This window comes from Melopsittacus undulatus, unplaced genomic scaffold (genome assembly GCF_012275295.1).
Source record: "Melopsittacus undulatus isolate bMelUnd1 unplaced genomic scaffold, bMelUnd1.mat.Z mat_scaffold_251_arrow_ctg1, whole genome shotgun sequence".
NCBI lineage: Eukaryota > Metazoa > Chordata > Aves > Psittaciformes > Psittaculidae > Melopsittacus > Melopsittacus undulatus.
Window position 1 is genome coordinate 53848 of NW_022994187.1, and position 22479 is coordinate 76326.

Below are 22479 nucleotides of genomic sequence, written 5' to 3' on the forward strand. Positions count from 1 at the left end.
GAAGACATTTTTCATTGTATGTAGGCTATGCTTTCAATAGCTTACAGATACAACAAACCAATAAAAGCATAATTTTTACTCAACCAGAAATTCTCATCTTTTCTTTGCCCGCTTACTTTCATTCTTTAATTCAGAATAGATTCTTAGGTTTCAGGGAAAATTCTAGGATAGTGGTTGTGAGGTCAAGCACCGAATGGCAGCAAGAATCAAAGCAGTATAAGCATATCTCTTATGACAACTTTAATCACATTAAAACATATGCTAGTTCCCCAAGGACTGATTTTACAGTCTTGGCACTATACTAGGGTAGTTGTTTTGCAGCTATATACCATTATCATTGGAGAAGAGAGAAGTCCAGACTCTGACAAGCTTTGATAGGTTGCATACAGACACATGAGAAAGCTGTCACAAACTCAGAATGCCTACAGTTTAAAGAGATTATATATATTCATTCATTATTCTTTAAGGGGAGCATCACAGTTAACAAAAAGGTAATTCTGTAATTAAGCTGAAACACAAGGCAATGCTGGGAGTTCTCAACAATGGCAACAAATGTTTAATTTGCTGCAGCTGTCTTCCAGTATGGACGTTTATCAAGTGCAGACTTTGCAAACCAAATAAACTTGTAGTTGTGCCTTACAAGTAGTAAGTAAATATACTACTTATCTTACATTATTTTCATTTTTAAAGAAATAAAAAGCTGATTTAGAAATTAAAGGAACTTACAGCAATTGATTTCATCTGATTTGTCTATACAATCATGGTCACCATCACATACCCAATCAGCAGTTATACATCTCCCATCTCCACATTGATGATGTGTCACTGGATTACAATCTAATTAAAATTCAAATGTGAGGAAGAAAAAAAAAGGATAAGTTACAATTTGTGTATTTTGTGATTTTGATGAATTGTCCTCTGCCTATAAGCTAATCATTCTTACCAATGAGCCATTTTGAAGTTGTAAAATACAAAAAGAGATTTTTCTGTTCCTGAAGATTTTTTTGGCAGATTTTAGTTACATATGTTCTGAATTCCATTGCCTATATAGATAGTGATGCACTTTCTCCTTCTCTCAGGTGCACAGTTGTTTCAATTTGCAAATAAACACATTTCTAATATTTGTTGAGCAGATTAAAAGATCTTCTGTATTCCCATAATGAAATGCCGTTCAGTTAGCCAACATTTCCAGTTGCCATCAGGGAAAGTCATTCCCTACATTTATCTTTTTACTATGAAGTAAAAAAAAAAAAAGTTTCATTTGCCATTTTTGGCACTTAATCAGAAATTTTTTTTGCATACACTCAGAATTTTTCATAAGAATGATCTACAAGGAAACTATTCCAATCTTCATCTTACTTTTCCTACCTAAGTTCTTCCACAAATAAATAAAAGCATTCTTTTGAGCAGTCTGATCTTACACCAAATTAAACAGTGTAGACAGTCTGATATGAGACCTACTTATAACCTGTACAAAAAGATAGATCTTAAATTTTCTATATTAAAAAAAAAACCCTATCTCAATATAACAATGGTAGGAGTTAGATAAACATTCAGAAAAGTCTTGAATCAAAGATGATTTATGAAAAACAAACAAACAAACAAAACCAACCAAACAAACAGAAATGAACAACCAGAACTGACAAAAAGTAGTGAAAGATCTTGGAGTCTTAGATTAATTTGGAGAAGAAACATTAAAAAAACTATCAGAAAAAAAATGTGTATTGATTTTTAATTTTGAAATTTCCTGTGATTTTCCTTAGAAAAGCAAAAGAAAAAAGTGAGATATAATATTTTAAACTCCCATTTTAGAGCACTTAATTTGTCTTAGGTGTAGCACCAGGAGCAAAAGTTAAAAAAAACAAAGTTCTCAAAGTTTTGTAATATTTACATGTGCTAACTATTCTTTTTCATGGCAAAAATTTCATCTTTTCCCTATGAAATTCATGTGTAGGTAGAAAGACAAATATAAGAAGGCAGAACATACAAAGCTGACTGAAAGCAGAATTTGAAAGAAACATAATTTGATCATCAAAATATGCAAGTTCACTCTGAAGCTTATGTAAAAACAGTTCAGCTATGAAACAGTTGCCATCACCAGTGTGTAAACTCTTACGGTTTCCTTTAATGTCAGTTAAATTCAGCCATGTTAGCAGGAAAGCAAACATAACATCTTGAATTAGTTTAAAAGAAATTACGAATCGCAGTATTTCTTCAAAATACCACTACCTTCAAAATTTTGATTGACCCACAACTCTCCTTTAAAACTTTACAAATGGCACATAAAATTTGTGAGCTGTTTTTACTTTGCCCAAAGCGAGTAACAGCAGGGTATATTCCTCTTTCAATAGTTTAAGTAAAAAGATTGCTGATTTAGGCAGTACTGGTGTCTTAAAGACTTTAGAAAAGCTTTCACTTACCACAATTCTGTTCATCGCTAAGGTCTCCACAGTCATCATATCCATCACAAACAAACGTGTAATTTAGGCATTTTCCTGTCTCGCAGCGAAATACATCATCACTGCAGTCTACAAAACAAATTTTTGTAAAATGTTAACATGACTTTGGAACATTCATATAAGCCATGAATGTATTGACTAAATCAAAATTAGCTAAAGATACACCCCAATTTACAGGTATGCATTAGTAGCCAATGTGTATCAGTTTATTGGAAACTAATATGGAAGAACAAGAAAGATGAAGAGCAATTTTTAGACATTTTTATTACCAATTGCTTTTTTGATCAATGCCCTGAGGAAAAAGCACTCTGTTTACACATATGGACCAAAATGTTTGATTATATTTATACACATACAGTTCTCGAGTAAGGTTGTGGGTTTAATCAGTTAGATTACTAGGACAGACTTCAGAACCTGATGTAACTATTATGTGAAGCTGAAGCTTCTATCAGCAAAATCAACATCCCCAGACCATGCTTTTTAGCCTACCTTTGATCTTGCAATAGTTTCAAATGAGTTTTATGCCTTATGCAGACTTTGGCCTAATGCTGTCTGATCAAAGAATTCTTCGGACTGTCAGCCGTAGGTGGGTTTAGCCTTTCTTTCCATTGCTGAGTCCTTCCATAAAGCCCTGATAAATATTCTCTGAGAATATCCAGAATGTTTGATAGAAACATGGAATCTAACTTGTAGTAGTTAACAAAGGGGAGAGAAAACAGGGTTGGCAGTGTCTGGTCCCATTAGCAACAACTTTTTAACTCTAGGCTTTTTCTTCACATCTGGCTTTTCCAGGGAGAATACCAGGGTACAGAATAGGTATCTGGACCACCCTTTCTTCCTTTTGAAGCTACGCCAGTGGAACCAAGGAAGTTCTTTGTGCCCTTTCTTACTGGGATAAGTGGGCATTTTAAATGAGCTCTTTCCTGGAAAACATATAGAGAGAGCTCTGAGAGCAGGCAGTGGAACAAGGCTCAAATCCTTCCCCTCAGCTGAGATGCTCCATCACTAAACAACAAAAGCATACCGTTTGTTTTTCTCCTCTTGGCATGTGACTCCTGTGTTCAAGATTGCACAGTGGTCTCACTTTGAAAGATGGGTGTCCTTCCAAGTATATTACACACTGTAAGGTGCAGCATTCTCTCAGAAGGTGCAGTGGGGTTTCTATCCCTCCAGATCAATGTCAGCCAAGTGTTCCACCTCCTAGGTGAGTGCTCTAAGTTTTGCAAGGTTTTACAACTCTCAATTCTAGAACTTGAACATTAATCACTTCCTCCACTCCCCCACAGAAGCATTTGTGCTTTCTATGAGTTTCACGTCATCTTAGAATGTACAAACAAAAATTACAGCACAACGCAAAGGACAATGTTTCAGGGCATAATGTAAAATAATATGGCTAAACCATGAGCTTTGTAGTCAATAGTAATTTAACTTTACAAGAACAAAAGGCATAGAACAGTAAATACCAAAAACCCCAAACTAAATGCAAATATTGAAGTTCTAGTTTCAGAACAGAACATTTTCAGTGGAACAGCCTGCTGGAAGCAAAATTTTAAGCATTACTTGTTTTGAGTTTGCAATGGCATGAAGTACTCTGGCAATCTTTATCCTTACCAATCAGTTTGTAACTGACAATTTCTGTGTCTGTATTGCTCCTCATGCAAATGAAACAAAGCTGTCTTTTTCTATGTTGTTTCCTCTGGGTAAGTTTATTGTTTAATTTCTATCCATACCCTCATTCCCATTTACATTCATTCTTAGGCAGCTGCACAGTGTCCTTTAGGGTATGGCAGCTCTCCTGCCCACACTGACAGGGTAAACAAAAAGAATACAAACTTTCTTGAAGGAAATAAGATTCACTTGATGAAAATCTAAGTCTTCACATACATTTCCTTCAAGATATTAGTAATAATATATTGTATGGGGTAGCTAGTTATTTCCATCAGAATAAGGCGGACACATTGCAGCTGCCATTTGTAAAAGATGATGATGGTACAAGCTCAGTTTTCATACAGTTAAATACTAATTCCTATTGTATACTCCACAAAACACAAATAAACCCTGGTCAAACCTTTGTGCTCTGCAACTCTTCGATCTCTACTCACGCATACCCTGTTTTCACCACTTCACTATTGCATCATGTTGTCCTTCTGACCATGAATCATCTCAGCTGAGCACTCACAATTTTACATTAAAAGATGTAAGGATTTTAAATTTTAAAGCTGTATGTTTAAAGACATATGTGTAGACTCAATGTACATTTTGTGCCACTTCAAGGATTAAATAAGACCTTAATTAAACAAGATGTTCTACCCTGGGGTGTGGCATGCAGTGGCCCATGTGTGTAAACAGCTTCATTTGTATTTTATTACCAAAATGGTCTTCATCTTGTTCACCCTTGGTGAAAGAGAAGTATGATTGAGAAAGTCACAAGGGAAGAGGAAGCAAGTGTATGTATTAAGAAAGTGTGCATCTAAGTGCAGCCAGAAGGATGTAAGCGAGCCTGTTGCATTTGGTACATTACATGTAAAACTTGTTCATCAGGATCCTTCTGATAGAACCAAGTTTTGGCACTGATAATTTATGCATTTGTAGATCTTTGTTACAGCTTCTTTCCTGTTCAGATTCCTGTGTGAATCAGCTCCTGGCTGAGCTGAATTCCAGTTACTCAGCTGGCAACCTACATTGCACAAAGTCACAGACAAAATGGTAAAGGAAACGTGGTGAAACCCTAAATACCAGTTTTCGGCTGCAGCTGTGAAAGTAGTGACACAGCTAAGTAAATTAAAATATACTTTCAAAAAGAGCCATGGATTCTTCTAAAGCCTAACTATTGCCTGCATACTTATTATAGCCCATCAATGGGAAGAAGAGAAAAATACAAGTCAAGAGCTAGGAAAAGACTGTATCATGTGATCGGTTTCTCAATGCAGAATCCTGAAAGGAGATTCTAGCAAGAATTATTAATAAATATGAAAAAGATTAAAAAACAGAGACTTCTACATTCCATAATGCAGATAATTTTCAACATTAAAACTAAGGAGGCACAGCTGTAAGATTCACCTATGTAACGTTAGACATCTATATCATTTGGTTTCTAAAGCACACAGGCCATCTAAATTATCTGCTTCAAATCAGACAAGTCACGCATCAGAAGTGTCTGTTTCCCTTGACTGATTTTTCATACAGCTAATTTAGACATTTAGCTCAGATAAAGTCACCTGTACAGGGACAGACAACTCTGTCCCTCATATATGTCATCTCATAACTAAAAACCAAGGACATCTCTCCAATATAGTAATATCTAAAACAAATATAAGAAGTCCTGTATTTTGGGACTGCAGTTGCAGGAAGCTTTGACAGGAACCTGGACAGCCCAGGAGAATGCCTCTAGATACATTTTTTTTAATCTTGAACTATGAACCAAACCTGATTGAGTAGTGCCTTCAAGACCAATGATACTGAGGTGAATGGGCTTCATCTCTTGTCATCTCGTCCTGTCATCTTAGGAGATGAACAAAGCATTGCACCCAACAGGTTATGGAATTGACACTGATGCAGCAGACAAAGCAAGCTCCTCTGCTATTACTGCAGATGTCTTTTCGTAACAAAAATGAGGGAATAAACTTAGAGATGAATTAAAAAAAATGACCTTAGTATTAAATAGGAAAGGAAATATATGTGTGCATGAAGGTGTCAGAAGCAAGAGCACAACAGGATTTAAAGGAATGATATCTGTTACTTGCTACAGAACACTGTAAGTGTGATTTCATTTAAATAATCATTCAGCAAGAAGATGAACAACCTGACACAAGATAAAGCAACAAGAATACAAATAGAATCATTTAGGTTGGAAAAGACCCCTAAAATCATTGAGTACAACTGTTAGCACTGCTAAGTGCACCACTAGATCACATCCCTAAGCACCACACTCACATGCCTTATAAATACCCCCAGGTATGGTGACACAATCACTTCCCTGGGCAGCCTGTTCCAATTCTTGACAACTCTTTTGGTGAAGAAATCTTTCCTAATATCCAATCTAAACCTCCCCTGGACAACTTGAGGCTGTTTCCTCTTGTCTTGGCTTGCTCCTTAGGAGAAGAGACCAGCCCCCACCTCACTAGAACCTTCTGTCAGGTAGTTGTAAGAGATCAGTGAGGTCCCCCTGAGCTTTCTCTTCTCCAGACTAAACACCCCCAGTTGCCTCAGCTGTTCCTCATCACACTTGTGCTCCAGACCCTTCACCAGCTCCATTCCCCTTTTCTGGATCCATTCCAGCACCTCAATGCCTCTCTTGTAGTGAGGAGCCCAGAACTGAACACAGGATTTGAGGTGCAGCCTCACCTGTGCCAAAACAGGCAGGTGATCACTGCCCTGACCCTCCTGGCTATGCTATTGCTGATACAGGCCACGATGCTGTTGCCCTTCTTGGCTGCCTGGGCACAAGCTGACTCATGCCCAGCAGATGTTGACCGACATCCCCAGGTCCTTTCCCATGGGGCAGCTTTCCCCAGCCTGTAGCACTGCATGGGGTTGTTGTAACCCAAGTGCGGGACCCAGCATGTAGCCTTGAGGAATTTTACACAATTGGCCTCAGCCCATCAATCCAGCCCATCAGTCCAGATCTCTCTATGAAGCCTTCCTACCCTCAAGCAGATTAACACTGCCACCCAATTTGGTGTCATCTGCAAATTGACCTAAGGTGCAGTCAACCCAAAGATCAACAACAACCCAGGTGATACAGGGTTGTTAGGACTGTAAAATGTTTGTCATAAGAGTAAACTGCTGCTGCCAAACAAAACATTATGAGGACACAAAAGTCTAGTGGGTTTTGCTGTCAGACAAGTGATTCTGGCCAGATCACTTGTGCATATACTAGGGGTGAGACAATTAAACCAATGAGATTGAGTGCAAATGAGTAAAACAAGTTTTTTAGGATACATACGGCCTTTCTTCTTACTGAGGTTACCCATTCAGTTTTGTTACATTCCTTTCCTACAGAAACAATGATTAATTTGAATTGTTTGATTTCAAGCAAAGCATGAAGCTAAATAATTTATATCAGATTGTTGTACATATTATATTGCAATTCGTAAAGTTCATGCCTCTGCTACTCTCTAGGCCCAACCATTCATTCAGTTTTCAATCCGCCTCAATTTTCAACTGCTCTCATTAACATGTATCAGAGTGAATTATTGTAACTCAAATACAGTGTGCAGCTATTTCTGCCCCCAAATTATCAGCACCATTATTGTCATCCCCGAGAAACTTACCGGTTTGCATGCAATTCTATATTATGTTACAGCATTTACAGAGTAGAGAAGGCAGAGCAAGAGTTCAACCAGTAAACCTAAAGCACATCAGAGACTGAAACAAAGCTGGAAAGAACAGGAAATAAACACATGGACAGGGCTCCACTGTGATAAAGAGATTTACCAAGGGAAAAAAATCCAGAACCAAATATGCTGAGAAAAAGGAAGTTCCTGAGTTGACTGAAACCAAGCCCAAAGACCCAACCTTCTAGGCCACAGGCAGCAAAGGCAGTTTTGCCTGCGTATCCATTTCTATTCTGCCTTATCAAGATTCTTTCAGTTTTCTTTTGTAAAGGATTTTCCTTTTTTTTCCTCTTAGAGGGTTATTTTTTTTCTTCGAAGTTCTAATAAATCTTGGCCTTTTAAGGGTAAGAGCCTTTTAATCTCATTGGGAAGTAACTGTAACAAGAAGATTCTCCTCGCCATACTGGCCAACATGAAGAGTCTCATGTGGTCCCTTTACAAGACTCAAGCAGCAGAAATACTTGCCTTTCTGTGTAATTTTTGGTCTTAAACTGCCTATTGCTATGTAAGTTTGTTTGCTAGAACAGAGTCCAAATATTTTTCTCCACCTATATTACCCCATAGTCTTTGTTTCATGCAGACAAAACAGCTCCCAGCAACAGATGGAGCAGAAATTAGTCTAGAAGTGAGCCATATGTTTATATCTAGTTATCTTCTTCAGTGTATTCATGTTGCTTACTCTAAGCTAAATCTGCTGCTTTTGTTTCATATGTTCTATATTACACCCATCCTCATGGCTAACAACAAAATCTAAAAAAAAATTAATTCCACACTAGGTAAAACTTTCCTATAAGCAAATACAGTTTGGACTTCATAAGAACTACTTTTCTGTGTGTGTTGCTCTGAATCCCACTAAACACTGGCAAGCTGTGTGTAAGAACTAACAGTCACAATTCAGTTTATACAAAATAGAACAAAGCCTAAAAATTCAAAATTCTGTTTTCTTTCTCAGATATTGCCAACTGTTTAATAATTAAAAGGTGAATAGCAACTACATTCTGTGGAGTACTGAATATTCTCATTATTACAGAAATGTCAGTCACTGCTAAAGTTGTTGAACTATCTTCAAACTGAACTGAAATACCTTATGAATAAACCTAGGATAAGAATTAAATTTGACGGCCTATACTTTGATTGAAGGACAAGTGTTTTAAGAATTAAAAAAATAATAATTTAATAAAATTAATTATGAATTCATTATAACCTTCAGTTATTTATAATGATTCCTATAGGAATTATAGAATTATTAGAGTTGGAAAGGATCATCTAGTTCCAACCCCCATTCACAGGCAGGGACACCTTCCACTAGACCAGGTGCTTAACAACCTGTCCAGCCTGGCCTTGAACATTGCCAAGGATGACAGACTCCCCTAACTACTCATACACTTATAACTTGCATACACTGTCTGGACCTGAAGGAAATTTATTTTTAGGGTTAATAGTAACTTTTGCCATGTATTTTTTATTAATGGAAGTTTAGTAATTGTGCTTTTTTTTTCCTCAGTGGAAGAAGAAACCTCTTAATTCCAATGAGACCAAGAACATAGCTGCCTTCCCACGTGGCTGTGCCCTTTGCCATAAAAGGGGATATGAACTGCCAGGGTGCTCAAAAGTCTCTTCTCTGTAGCACTCTGAAGAGGGAAGATAATGAAAACCAAACCAAATATCCCAAATAATGCACCTTTAAAAGCGTGTTTAATTTAAACCAGGAATAAAACACTGCTGTGCCAAAAACATTTTAGGATTATTACTTGGCAACAAAACAACCAGCACAGTGTAACAGCAAAGATGCTGTTCTGAGCATCTTAATGGTGTATTTCCATGCCTTAAGAAGTTTTGGTACAAATGTGCCTCTAACTGTGGTCAGTCACTGAGATGAGCTGCTCCAGAGCTGGCCTGATCCACAGTGGAGTGGTAGATCTTGGCACACAGGGAGGTTTCCTGAGGCAGAGAAACACCAGGGAAGCAGAGACCTGCCAGGAGCCAGCAGCTCTCGCGGGAGATGCTGACTGACGCCTGAGCATTGCCAGAGAAAGCACAGGCAACCCCACACCTATAAAAAGCAGCCTAGGGCGCACGAGTGACCAAGAGTGCTGCAACCAGAGCATAGAATCATACGTTAGGGCTGGAAGAGATCTTCAAAGGTCATCTAGTACAACCCCCTAGTTTTCTACAGTGAGAGTTGTAAAATACTGGAACAGGTTGCCCAGAGAGGTGGTAGATATGCCACCCCTGGAGACATTCAAGGCCAGGCTGGACATTGTTCTGGGCAACCTGATCTAGTTGAAGACACCTGTGTTTATTGCAGGGGATGGATTAGAGGACTCCTAAAGGTCCCTTCTAACCTAAACTATTCTGTGGAGTAACTCAAGAATTTAAGAAGGGCAAGGGCTGATGGAAACACAGCATCTTTTATCAGACAAGATTTCAGGCAAATAAGCCGTCCTTCAGTTTTGCTATTTCTGCTGTGTAATTCAAGAAGGTCTTATTTGACCTCCACCCCCTCTCACCAACTACTGATAAAAGACATCCTCTGCCTATAAACCCTGTATCATTTAACACACAGGCTTTCTTTTAGAGGTAATCTTAACTTATGAAATTTCTAATGCTTGTAATACTTTTGTTGTTATATTACCAAATTTTTCTTTTCCCATTTCTAATGGAACTCAAGAGACATAGTCTCATAGGCACTTTTTACTCTTTCAGCTTACATTAAAAACTTGAAAGGAAAAATTCAGGTAAAAATATACCATCTTTCTTATGTAATCAAAATTATATCAACCTCCATTAAATAAATTGTAGGCTATTAAAGATAAAGCAAGCTCTAGACTTACTCATATTGAGATCGGGAGGAAATTGCAGCCACCATTTATTCCTTGGAGTATTACAGATAAAATCTATCAGCAACTTCCAGATTTGTGAGTCTTGGAATGCCCAGGCTCTTAAATCACCAATATGAACAAATCTTTTGGGGACAGTCTAAACTGCAGAGTCTGGAACTCAACCCAGGTCTGACATTTTCCAAAGTCTGAGTGCACAGTGCTGTTTTGCACCATCATGTCCTACTATAGTCCCTATTTAGTCATTGTTCCACATTTTCCTTTTTTAATTTTCTTTTCTTTTTTTTTCCCTTTTCCTTGTTTTCCTACTGTACATTTGATGAGCTTTTCCAAAGGTAGTAGTCCAAGGATGTTTTTGTCAACACAGAAAAATGCATAGGAGCTCCAAAGATACACAGTACCACAGGGAAATAAATAAGAAATTGAGGTACTAAGCATGTATTTTCATTTTTCTTTTCTACTGCACCATATACTGGGATTTGTTTAAATAAACCACATCCAGGGTTGAGACCAAGATAACTTTCTAAACAGATGATTATGCATCTGCTCCAAAATCAATGCCAAGGACTGGGAAAAAGATACAATAGACAGTCTTCACTTTCTCATCAGAAGTGCTCTTCTGATACATATTTTGATCCATCTAAAAAAAAAAAAAAAGCCCCAAATACTCCCTAATTTTCTCATGGCTTTTTGCAGAAATCTTAGAATCTCCTATCAGGCATAAGATTTGTTAGATCAAAAAAGCATGCTGTGACTAGAGTGAGCAAAGGTAAACACATCCAATGGCAACTGAGAGTCTAAATACCAGTTGTGCTCAAATACTATGCAAAGCTCCCATTCTGTACCAAGAGAAACAGCTTCTAGGTTTCCCTGAAGGAATTCAGTGCTTCAGTGGAATAGTGCAAGGTTTAAGAAACTTACTGCAATGGACCTCATCACTCCAATCATCACAGTCATTATAGCCATTACACTGCAGTTTCCCTGGGATGCAGATTCCACTGGCACATAAGAAACTCTCCTCTCCTCCACACAGTGCTGCAAAAGAGAAGAAAATAAAGAATGTGTGTTAAACTTCTCAGGGTAAGCAGAAATAAGCAGAAAGAAAGATGGCTAGAACAGTGAGTCTTAATCAAGGCTCTTAAGAAACAAACCCCAAATTAATCAAATTCAAGCAAGTGCAAACTGGGATTTTCATCTGATTTTTGATATTTCAAAAATAGCTATCTAGGCTGAGTTAATCAGTGAGGTTCAATCTACCATTACCTCTAAAAAGCTGCTGTACAGAGTAACTGTTAAAAAGTGACCACAGGATGAGATTAAAGAACCTCTGCGTTTTGGTTTTGGTTTGTTTTTTTCTTTTTTTTTTTTAATTAAATAGATGCACCAGATTAAATATCCAACTACAGTAAAAAAACCCCAAATCCAATAATTTTACTCGAAGCGTACATACCTGAAATGAGAAACAGCTTTTAGAGATGGAGGAAAAAAATCCCGTCACTTTGACAATGTAAAGTTAGTAAATATCTCCATGTGTGAGAACAGCAAGTTCAAACAACAAAATCTCATGGAAGCTCAAAATTCTACTCATAGAAATTTCATTGTAATTCAAACTTTGTATCTGAGTATTCCAAGGACAGTAAAAATTTCTAATTGTAGCTTTCAAACTTGACCACGATGCAAATTACAAGTATGAAAAACCATCATTTTCAGCAGCCAGTATAGAATCACTTCCTCCATTAAAGTAATTTTGCACCTGACCACAACATAACTCCAATTTTCCTATTTTAAAATGCCTACATTTGTATTTTCCTATTCCTATAGGAGAATTTGGTTCATATTCTTCCTCCCTTTGTTCTCTGAACCTGAGGCTTAACAAAGTCTGGAAAGCATAATTATAATCTACATGTCAAAACTAAAAAATGAATATTGAGTATTCTCATCATAATTGTGTATTCCTCATAACATGTCTACCAACATGCATATTCATGCAGAATACAGTTTAAAATTAAGGAAAAATTGCCAAATATATAATTACAGAATTTTTAGTAGCATTAGCTTTTATGACCTCAATTTGGCACTGCAGTAAATGATAGCACAAAGGTAACACACTCCATAAATTTCAGATTAAGCCATTAATAAGTCAATGACTATGATGATATTTGTGTCAACATTTTACTTGGTGCTGTACTGAGTAGAATTCATAGTATAAGGACTTATCCTTTACAGTGAAGTAGTATTCACAATAAAGTGTTGATTAAGCACATTCTTGGGAAAACAAAAACAGAGCTTAAGTTAAAGATCAGTCCTAAACTAACACACTGCTAACATTCCATTTAATTTTCTGGAGGCAGCATTTCACTTACAAAAGGAGCGAAAGTTCTTTTTAATCTCTTCCAACAGAACAGCCTGTTGTGAAGTAACCCAGAGCATACAAGTAATGTCATTTTATACGTCTTCAGAAGAATAGAATTATAAAGATGGTGAAAATCAGAACAATGAGTGCACCAATAAGCCCTGAATGGCTTTGAATGACCCCCTCACCTGGGGCCTCCACCAACACTCTCACTCAAGCCCTGCCTGACCACTACTGTAGACACAGCCTTACAGCTCCAGCTCCTGATAGATATTTCATATATACCCTGTAGCTGGCCTGCAGCCCTAACTTTGGCCCTGGTTCCTAAGCAGGCTTGGAGTCACGTTGGAACCTTGTCACCAGTCCTGTCTCTGGCCCTGTCTCTTGACTAGGTTCTCTGATAAGATCCCAGACCTGGATTGTCACTTTGCTGTGTCTGGGGCCAGCTCTGCTACAAACACATATTTTATACAAGAATGTGTGTGTCAGTTGACTAAGTCTAAGATTTCCATTTCTTTGGATGATAAAATAGTATTTCAGGCTTAAAAATGCACATATATGTGTTGAAAAGCAATAATCCCCTGCTACCAAAACTTAAGGTGCTGAGAGAGAGTGTGTGTGTGTGTCCATTGCCATAGGGCAATAGAAATGACTGCTATGCTAGGACCACACGTAAAATTGGAAATCTGAATAACTAATTGCACATGTGGTCAGTGCAGACTGGAGCTATTTGTCACTTTTGAAAAACACACTCTGCATGTTTAAGCATATCCAGTGCTCACTGGTACATCATAGCATCAGTGCACCAAGAGAGTCTGTAAATTGTGAAGAATATCACATTGCTATACTGAAGAAAGATTGTGACGAGAAATTATACTTTTTGTAGGTCCGTTAAGGGCTGCTTCTTTAGTCCCAAGGACAGATTTAACAGGTGTCATAGTCTTTTTTCCTGGAGAGTAAAGACTCTAGTGGTATTTTACATGTCCAAAGAATAGCTCCTATTACCTTTGCTTGTAGCCGCAAGAGCACATTTCAATTACAAATAAATAGCAGCAATACAAATTAAGAGCCCAGTTAACTGAAAGCATGCAAACAACAGTTGAGAAAATATTTATTCCAGTGCCTTGCTCAACATTACAGTTCTCTGCAACAGTGACAGTGAAAGAATCTCATTCTATAATATAACATCATGTTTTCTTTACTATGAGCTGATATTTTTGTTTCTTCAGTTCAGTCTTAGGCATTGCATTTTCCAATTGCTACAATCAGCAAGCCCTACAGGAGGCCCTAACAAAAATAGCCTCCTCAGTATGGGCTCTAGTTCCCTGTAGACCAGCATTTATCCCACAGACAATGATGTCAGGTAAAAATAGAATGTGATAACATAATCAGAAGATTGTAATTCATCATACAAGAAAGGCTCTTTGAGATTGGAAAGGCAACTTTTAACTGACTTGGAAATCTTATATTCTTCTAACTTGGGCTTCTATACAATTTCCTGCATGTTTGGAAAAGAAAACAGCATAAATAGATCAAAAAGAAACATTAAAGGAACAATCTTGATTTGTTTACAGATCTCCATCACTACAGATCTTCACTGGTACTAAGAGAACAACTGTAAGAGACTTCTACCTTCCAGACCTAAATATGCCAACTTGGCCTGAGAGAACAAAGGTAAAAAAACGGGAAAGGTATTTTATCTGACCATTTTTCCTATAGATCAGAAAACCAAAGATTCCAGGGTCCCATATTAATTTTTGGGCTGTGAACAAAAGTATGTTCAAGCATTTACAAACCATTCTGACTCTCCTTTCCTAATACATCTCTATCCTATTTTTATCCTCATGAAGTTTAACCATGACAAGTGCAAGGTCCTACACCTGGGTTGGAGCAATCCCAGGCACAGCTACAGGTTGGGCAAAAAGGAAATTCATGGTAGTCCTGCGGAGAAAGACTTGGGGATGTTAGTCAATGAGAAAATGAACATGAGCCAGCTTCAGTGTGCACTCACAGCCCAGAAAGCCAACCGTATCCTGGGCTGCATCAAAAGAAGCGTGACCAACAGGTCAAAGGAGGTGATCCTGCCCCTCTACTCTGCTCTCGTGAGACCTCACTTGGAGTATTGTGTGCAGTTCTGGTGTCCTCAACATAAGCAGGACATGGTACTGTTGGAACAAGTCCAGAGGAGGGCCACGAGGATGATCAGGGAACTGGAGCACCTCCTGTATGAAGACAGGCTGAGAAAGTTGGGGCTGTTCAGCCTGGAGAAGAGAAGGCTGCGTGGAGACCTCATAGCAGCCTTCCACTATCTGAAGGGGGCCTATAGGGATGCTGGGGAGGGACTCTTCATTAGGGACTGTAGTGATAGGACAAGGGGTAACGGGTTGAAACTTAAGCAGCAGAGGTTTAGATTGGATATAAGGAAGAAATTATTTACTGTGAGGGTGGTGAGGCACTGGAATGGGTTGCCCAGGGAGGTAGTGAATGCTCCATCCCTGGCAGTGTTCAAGACCAGGTTGGATGAAGCCTTGGGTGATATGGTTTAGTGTGAGGTGTCCCTGCCCATGGTAGGGGGGTTGGAACTAGATGATCTTGAGGTCCTTTCCAGCCCTAACATTCTATGATTCTATTCTGCTCCTATCCATTCTGATTCCATCCCAATCTACTTCTCCATTTCTTCTTAAAGTGAGCATCTTTCTACTTATCTTGTGTGTTCTATGCAAACAAGAGAAAGAATTAGATCAGTTTTCTTTCTCTCAGTTTTCACACCCAGCAGAAATCATTAGGAATTTTAAGAAAAAATTAAAAATTGAAATTGAGCAGCTGGGGATCATGTTACGGAAGCTAAAGCCCTGACAGTATTAAATCTGTCTGGGGATGTCCCAGGCAACAAGAAAAACTTCTGCAGGTACCCTGGGGATAAAAGGAAGATAAGGGAAAATGTGGGCCCACTCTGTAAGGAAACAGAAGACCTGGTCACCCAGGACATGGAGAAGACCAAGGCATTCAGTAGCTTTTCTGTGTTTGGTTTTCACTGGCAGGAGCTCTAGCCACACTGCCCAAGGCAGGCACTTGGAGAATGAGCAACTGCCTGCCGTAGGAGATCAGGTTTGAGATCATCTCAGGAACTTGAAGGTACAGAAGTCCATGGGACCCGATGAGATGCATCAGCATGTCCTGTAGAACTGGTGGATAAATGTGACAAGCCATTATCCATCATATTTGAGAGGATGTGGCAGTCTGGTGAAGTTCCCATTGACTGGAAAAGGGGAAAAATAACCCCCATTTTTTAAAAGGGCTAAAATGAAAACATGGGGAGCTACAGGCCAGTGAGTCTCACCTCAGAGCCCAGCAAGATGATGGAGCACTTTCCTCTTGGAAACTATGCTAAGATACATGGAAAATAAGGAGATTACTGGTGACAGCCAACATGGCTTCACTAAGGGCAAATTGTGCCTGACAAATTTGCTGGCCTTCTATGGCAGGTGACAGCATTGGTGGATAGGGGTAGAGCCACCAATGTATCTACATAGACTTGTGCAAGGCATCTGACACTGTCCTGCACAGCATTCTAGGGACATGGATTTGACTGGTGGACCACTCGGTGGATAACAAATTTGCTGGATGGTCACAATCGAAAAATTGTGGTCAATGTGTCCTGCATTCCACGTAATGCAGTGGAAAGAAGAGAGAGCTTACCAGTGTATGTGAACATTGATAATGATCAGCTTCAAAACCAGAAATAGTGGAGTAATTTTTTGCAGGAGACAAAATCTTTTTCAGGATTGTGGTTGTGGTTCATATGAGAAAATGGTCAAGAGTTGAAAAAACTATTTCCCCCAAGCACTCATTCTTAATGAATAACTATTTTATAATGTCCCTTAATTTTGTGTTTCCTCCCATTCTGCTTCCCCCACCCTTTATCTCTGCCTGCTTTCTGATTCTTGGCCTGTTTCTTTTCTAGCTTGGAGTTTCCCTTGTGTCCTTCTTAGGAACCTTAACTTAATGGAAGTGAAAGGTTTTTTGTGTTCTTTCTCCCACAGGGTATTGCATCATAAGGAAATAGAGAAATTGAAAGTTTCCTGGTGGGGAGGAGTTGCCAACTTTCCTAATTCTCTGATTGTGATCCTAGTATAAGAACTGTTCAGAATTGACAGCTACAAGATGCATATACTGTACCACAGAGTACATAGGGTATAGGGAGCAGGTGATGAAAATCCACAGGCAAGAGAATACAGGAATTCCTCCATGTCCCACTGTGCTACTGTGGTTGTGTTGAATCACATGAAAAGTCCTATCTATCTCGTAATGCTGCCTCCAGAAACTGCTAAAATCAGATGCCAAGTGAGGAATAGACCAGGGCAAGGCTATGCCACAATACTTATCCAAAATACTCCTGCCTTTTCCACCTGAGAGTCAAAGACTTGCTGTAGTTTGTGATCAACCATAGATCTTCTGTTAATGTGTCATTTTGTTTCTTGGATCTATGTATATTTTAGCATGTTACGAAGTGTTACACCTCACCTATGCACTGTATGAAGAGTACCACGTTTTGGTTGTTCGAAAGACAATTTTATTTGATACCTCCTAGTTCTTTCATAGTGTTAGACAGAGACTGTCTTTACTTAAAAAAATTAGTAGCACTTTTCATGGTCATTTTCAGAGATATACAGTTTTTTATCTCTTGCTATATATTGAAATGCAACTGGAAGTCAATCTTGAGGATGGTAGAATAATATGTTTATTTCAGACTGTGCTACCTAGGGCTTTCTAGAGACCTGGCTGCATCATGCTGCAGAATGCCATTCTGTAGATGGCATTCCAGTAATCTAGCTGGGGAGTACAGCACATGGATATGGACAGCAGCCCCCAGGAAGGTTTCTGAGATTTATCCCCCTAAAATGAATTACTGGATACATGTAGAATGAATGACTGATGATGCTTCTTCCTCACTCTTTTACATGCTCACAACTAATTGGAACTGTGAAACCAGTTCAACCATCTATCAAATCTCAACAGATGGATTCCTACAACTGTGTTCAGAGTAGCTGATTTTCTTACCTACTGGGTATTCACTTGTCACATGTGAAAGGATATTAACCTGACTGATGCAGCCCTGTTTACAAAACTGTACCTTTTTCTCTGTGACTCATTTTGTACACTCAGATGGTTTTACTATAATGCACATGGCTTAGATTTTCCAGTACATTCAGTACATCTGTGGTCGCATCAGGAATGCACACCATAATAGTTTCTCCATAGTGGGAATGTGCACTTGGTTTGCAGTGCCTTTGGAGCAAAAATCTAGACAAAGAGATAAATACCAGCAGTGACACATGAACAAGCACATATCCACTAGATAATCCCAATTCTAACTAATTCTAATATTTTTCAGGAAAGCTGGTAATTGTCTCCAGGATAAATGCTCTGGAATCATCACTCAAGCACACATTACAAGGAGTCACATGGAAAAGATGAGTTACCCCTGCAGACATTCCAACTGGACACAAGAGGAAAATTTTTCAAAATGAGAACAATCAGCCATTAGAATAATCTCTTCAGATGGTGGATTCCTAAACATTGGAGACTTTTAAGATTCATCTGGAGAGGGAGCTGGGACATCTAGGTCATGCCTTCCCTAGAAAGGTTGGACCAGATGATCTGTGAGGTCCCTTCCAACCTGCTATTCTGATTCTCCAACAGAGCTTGGAAAGGCATGTGAAGTTCAAGGATTTTTTTTAGTAGTAATAATTTTCTATTCAGAAAATGTGGAAGATAGGGAGTATTTAGTTACAATTGGAAAAAAATAATCAAGAGAAAAAGTTTCTTTTTGATTCAGTGGCACTGTGCTAAAACAAACAGGCACAGCAGCGAGACCTTATCTTCAATAAATAAAAGAAATAACTACAAGCCCTTGTCCAACTAAAGCCCAACTAAAATCATCGGTGTGTTAGCAGCATTGTTCTCAGACTAAAGTCAAAAAGACAGCACTGCACCAGCTACTAAGAAGGAGAATAACTGTTACAGAATAACCCAGGACAGCCCTAAAAAAAGATAATCACATCATAAAACAAAACAAATTATATGCCAGGCACATGTGGGCAGGGAGGAGTTCACTGCATGTAATCTGGATGCATTCTCTCCAGTAGAAATCACAAAGTTGAGACATAAGCAGCTATATGCCAAGGACATACTCTTGAAATTTCCAAGAACTAAGCCCTGAGAAGAGTGTGAAGAGTGCTTTGGGCTGTGTACTAGGTAAAAAGGGATTGGAACAGTGAACTGACCCCTGCTGTTTGGTTCTACTGTGTTCAGAGAAGTAATTTTTTCAAATATACAAGCTGCAGAGAAATATTCAACCACAACATAATTTATTTCTGTACGAGAAACAGCCTCTCGAATCTGGACTCTCACATTTTTCTGTCATAAAGGAGCCATTCTTTTAAATAATTCTTTTAAATTAAAAAAGTAGAAATATTATCTACAGCTTATGTTTCCACATGAAAACTATTCACATCCAAACATCACACACTATAGTTCATGAAAAAATTAATTAAAATTACTTTTGCTTTATACGCCAGGATGTCGAAACTGCCAATAAAAGGTCTGGGTCTCCATAGTCTGCCAAGTAGGAGCAGTGAATGTCACAACTGGATTTAGATTATTTTTCCCTAGTGAGAAATAACAAGCTTCCACTGTGTACTTTTGTGTCATTTATGCAGTTCACTACCAGACAGAAACAAATCCTACCATACAGATTAAGGAAGAATCATCAACCATGCACTAATCTAACAAACTTCTTCTCTAGGAATATTAAATATATGATTTTAGCTGGAAGATATTCTGAAACTTCAAAGTTTCAGAAGTCAGCAATCTCTTCTGGCTTGACCTTAGAGTTCAGCTCTCTAGATCTGGTGGGGCTTTTGAACACTTTGACCAGCTGTAATCTGTCAGAATTTAACATGTACATTTATATGATACCTAGAATTCAGTCAGTGTATCACATATTCATGGAACTCAGGTTTCTAATATGCTGTTGCTCTTTCAGAATAATTCTGTGCCCAGTATCAGCACATCCAGCACTAGTCACTCTCATTGTCCAATGTACAATTCCTTACCACACTTACATATTTATGCTACAGCCTCTTTGTCATTTGAACCTGCCATGAAGACAAAATTGTTGTAGTCCTGATTCCTATAATGTTCGTCCTGTGCCAGCATCCTGGCCTGTATCAGCAATAGCATAGCCAGCAGAGCAAGGGCAGTGATCATCCCCCTGTACTCGGCACTGGTGAGGCTGCACCTCAAGTACTGTGCTCAGTGCTGGGCCCCTCACTACAAGAAAGACATTGAGGTGCTGGAGCAAGTCCAGAGAAGGACAATGAAGCTGGTGAAGGGTCTGGAGCACAGGTCTGATGAGGAATGGTTGAGGGAACTCGGGTTGCTTAGCCTGGAGAAAATGAGGCTTAGGGGAGAACTCACTGCTCTCTATAGCTACCTGGCAGGAGGTTGTAGCAAGGTGGGGGCTGGTCTCTTCCCCCAAGTAACAAGCAATAGGATAAGAGGAAACAGCCTCAAGTTGTGCCAGGGGAGGTTTAGATTGGATATTAGGAAAAATTTCTTCACCAAAAGGGTTGTCAAGAATTGGAACAGGCTGACCAAGGATGCGGTTAAGTCACCATTCCTGGAGGTATGTAAAAGACATGTAGATGTGATTAGGGAAATGGTTTAATGGTGGACATGGCAGTGCTGGGTTAATGACTGGACTCAATCTTACCGGTATTTTCCAGCCTAAGTGATTCCATGACTGGAGGTATACAAACCACAATTTTTTAAAAATTTACATCTCAAACAGCTCTGGACTCATTTTCATAGCAAGAGAAAAGGAATACACTTGAAATTTGGGCTGTGTATAAGATTCCTGCTCCAAATAACAATCCCATATTTACTAGAGCTTAACAAAGAAAAAGTCAGCAGAACATTTTAAAAGAGCACGTTACTCTTCTCCTACCTTTTTTACTTTAAACAGCTCAGAATTTTTGATGCAAAGCAAAAAAAGCCTCAAATCAATACAAGTCTGAAAAAAAAATCATAGAATCATAGAATAGTTAGGGTTGGAAAGGACCTCAAGATCATCCAGTTCCAACCCCCCTACCATGGGCTGGGACACCTCACACTAAACTATGTCACCCAAGCCTCTGACCAACCTAGCCTGCCTGGAACATCACCAGGGATGGAGCATTCACAACTTCCCTGGGCAACCCATTCCAGTACCTCACCACCCTCACAGTAAAGGATTTCTTCCTTATAGCCAATCTAAACTTCCCCTGTTTAAGTTTGAACCCATTACCCCTTGTCCTATCACTACAGTCCCTAATGAAGAGTCCCTCCCAAGCATCCCTGTAGGCCCCCTTCAGATACTGGAAGGCTGCTATGAGGTCTCCACGCAGCCTTCTCTTCTCCAGGCTGAACAGCCCCAGCTTTCTCAGCCTGTCAAAAAAAAAAAGAAACAAGCCTAAAAAAATTAAAGCACAGCAAAACCATAACCAGCTGATAACCTGACATTATCACAGTAATGTGAAAGAGCATAGTAACAGAACTAGAAATAATAATTTCATCCCAGAGTTTTTCCTACACAAAAAAAAATACATTATTAAATAGAAGCTCATGAACACAGGGTAATCATTATGAATGGAAACATACACTGCTTTCCTTTTTCTTGGTGTGGTGAGAAGCATACCCTTGTAGTCGTGTCATTTTCAGTTTTGTTTTGGAATTGAGAGCACTTCAGGAACTCTGGCCAAGAAGCATTTACCATACCAAGGACTGGTTCACAGCCTTCTTTTGCTTCCTCACAAAATGTCCTGCAGGGCAAAAGACCTTGACTGGAGAAAAGAGACAGAGAACAAAAATATAAAGATTATTACTCTTGTAGATTGTGAAAACTCTTTTAAAAAGTGAAAAGTAAAAATAAACATTCCTGAGTAACTTTATGTTCTACAAAGTTACAGAAAACAGTGCCAAATCTTCATTATTCATTGAAACCTCTGGCTTTCAGGTTAAATTTAAGCCCAAATAAAGCTCAGACCAGCTTCTGAGTTCAACTGTGCTCAAGGTGAAGCTGAGACTTCATCAAGAGTTGAACAAATACAATGCTGTAGTGACACCACGCAGGAGAACACTTGCCTCTTCACCCTTTCCTTCTTCCCCACACTTGTGCAGACCTTCTCTCTCTGACTTTAGCAAACACTTTCATGAGCTTATTAAGAAAATCATTAACTTGGAAAAAAACTTTTCATGTTTTTGCCTGGGTAAGCCTTCTGACCTGGAGCAGGTTTGCTGGCAGGACTTGTGACCCTGCGGGAGGACCCACACTAGAGCAGATTGTGGAGAATTGCAGCCTGTGGTAAGGACTTACGCTGGAGAAGTTCATGGAGAACTGTCTCCCATGGAAGGGATCCCACGATGAAGCAGAGGAAGAGTGTGAGGAA

The 22479-nt window shown here is 38.9% G+C and overlaps 1 protein-coding gene across 1 annotated transcript in view; it reads right to left on the reverse strand.

Annotated features, from left to right (window-relative positions):
* LOC117438409 (atrial natriuretic peptide-converting enzyme-like) overlaps positions 1–22479 on the reverse strand; it is a gene marked incomplete at its 5' end in the record, with an annotated part of 85324 nt that overhangs the window by 48952 nt on the left and 13893 nt on the right. The window contains 4 exon segments of the mRNA XM_034073937.1: positions 727–837; positions 2421–2528; positions 11557–11670; positions 21692–21873. Coding sequence (XP_033929828.1) covers positions 727–837; positions 2421–2528; positions 11557–11670; positions 21692–21873 — 515 coding nt within the window.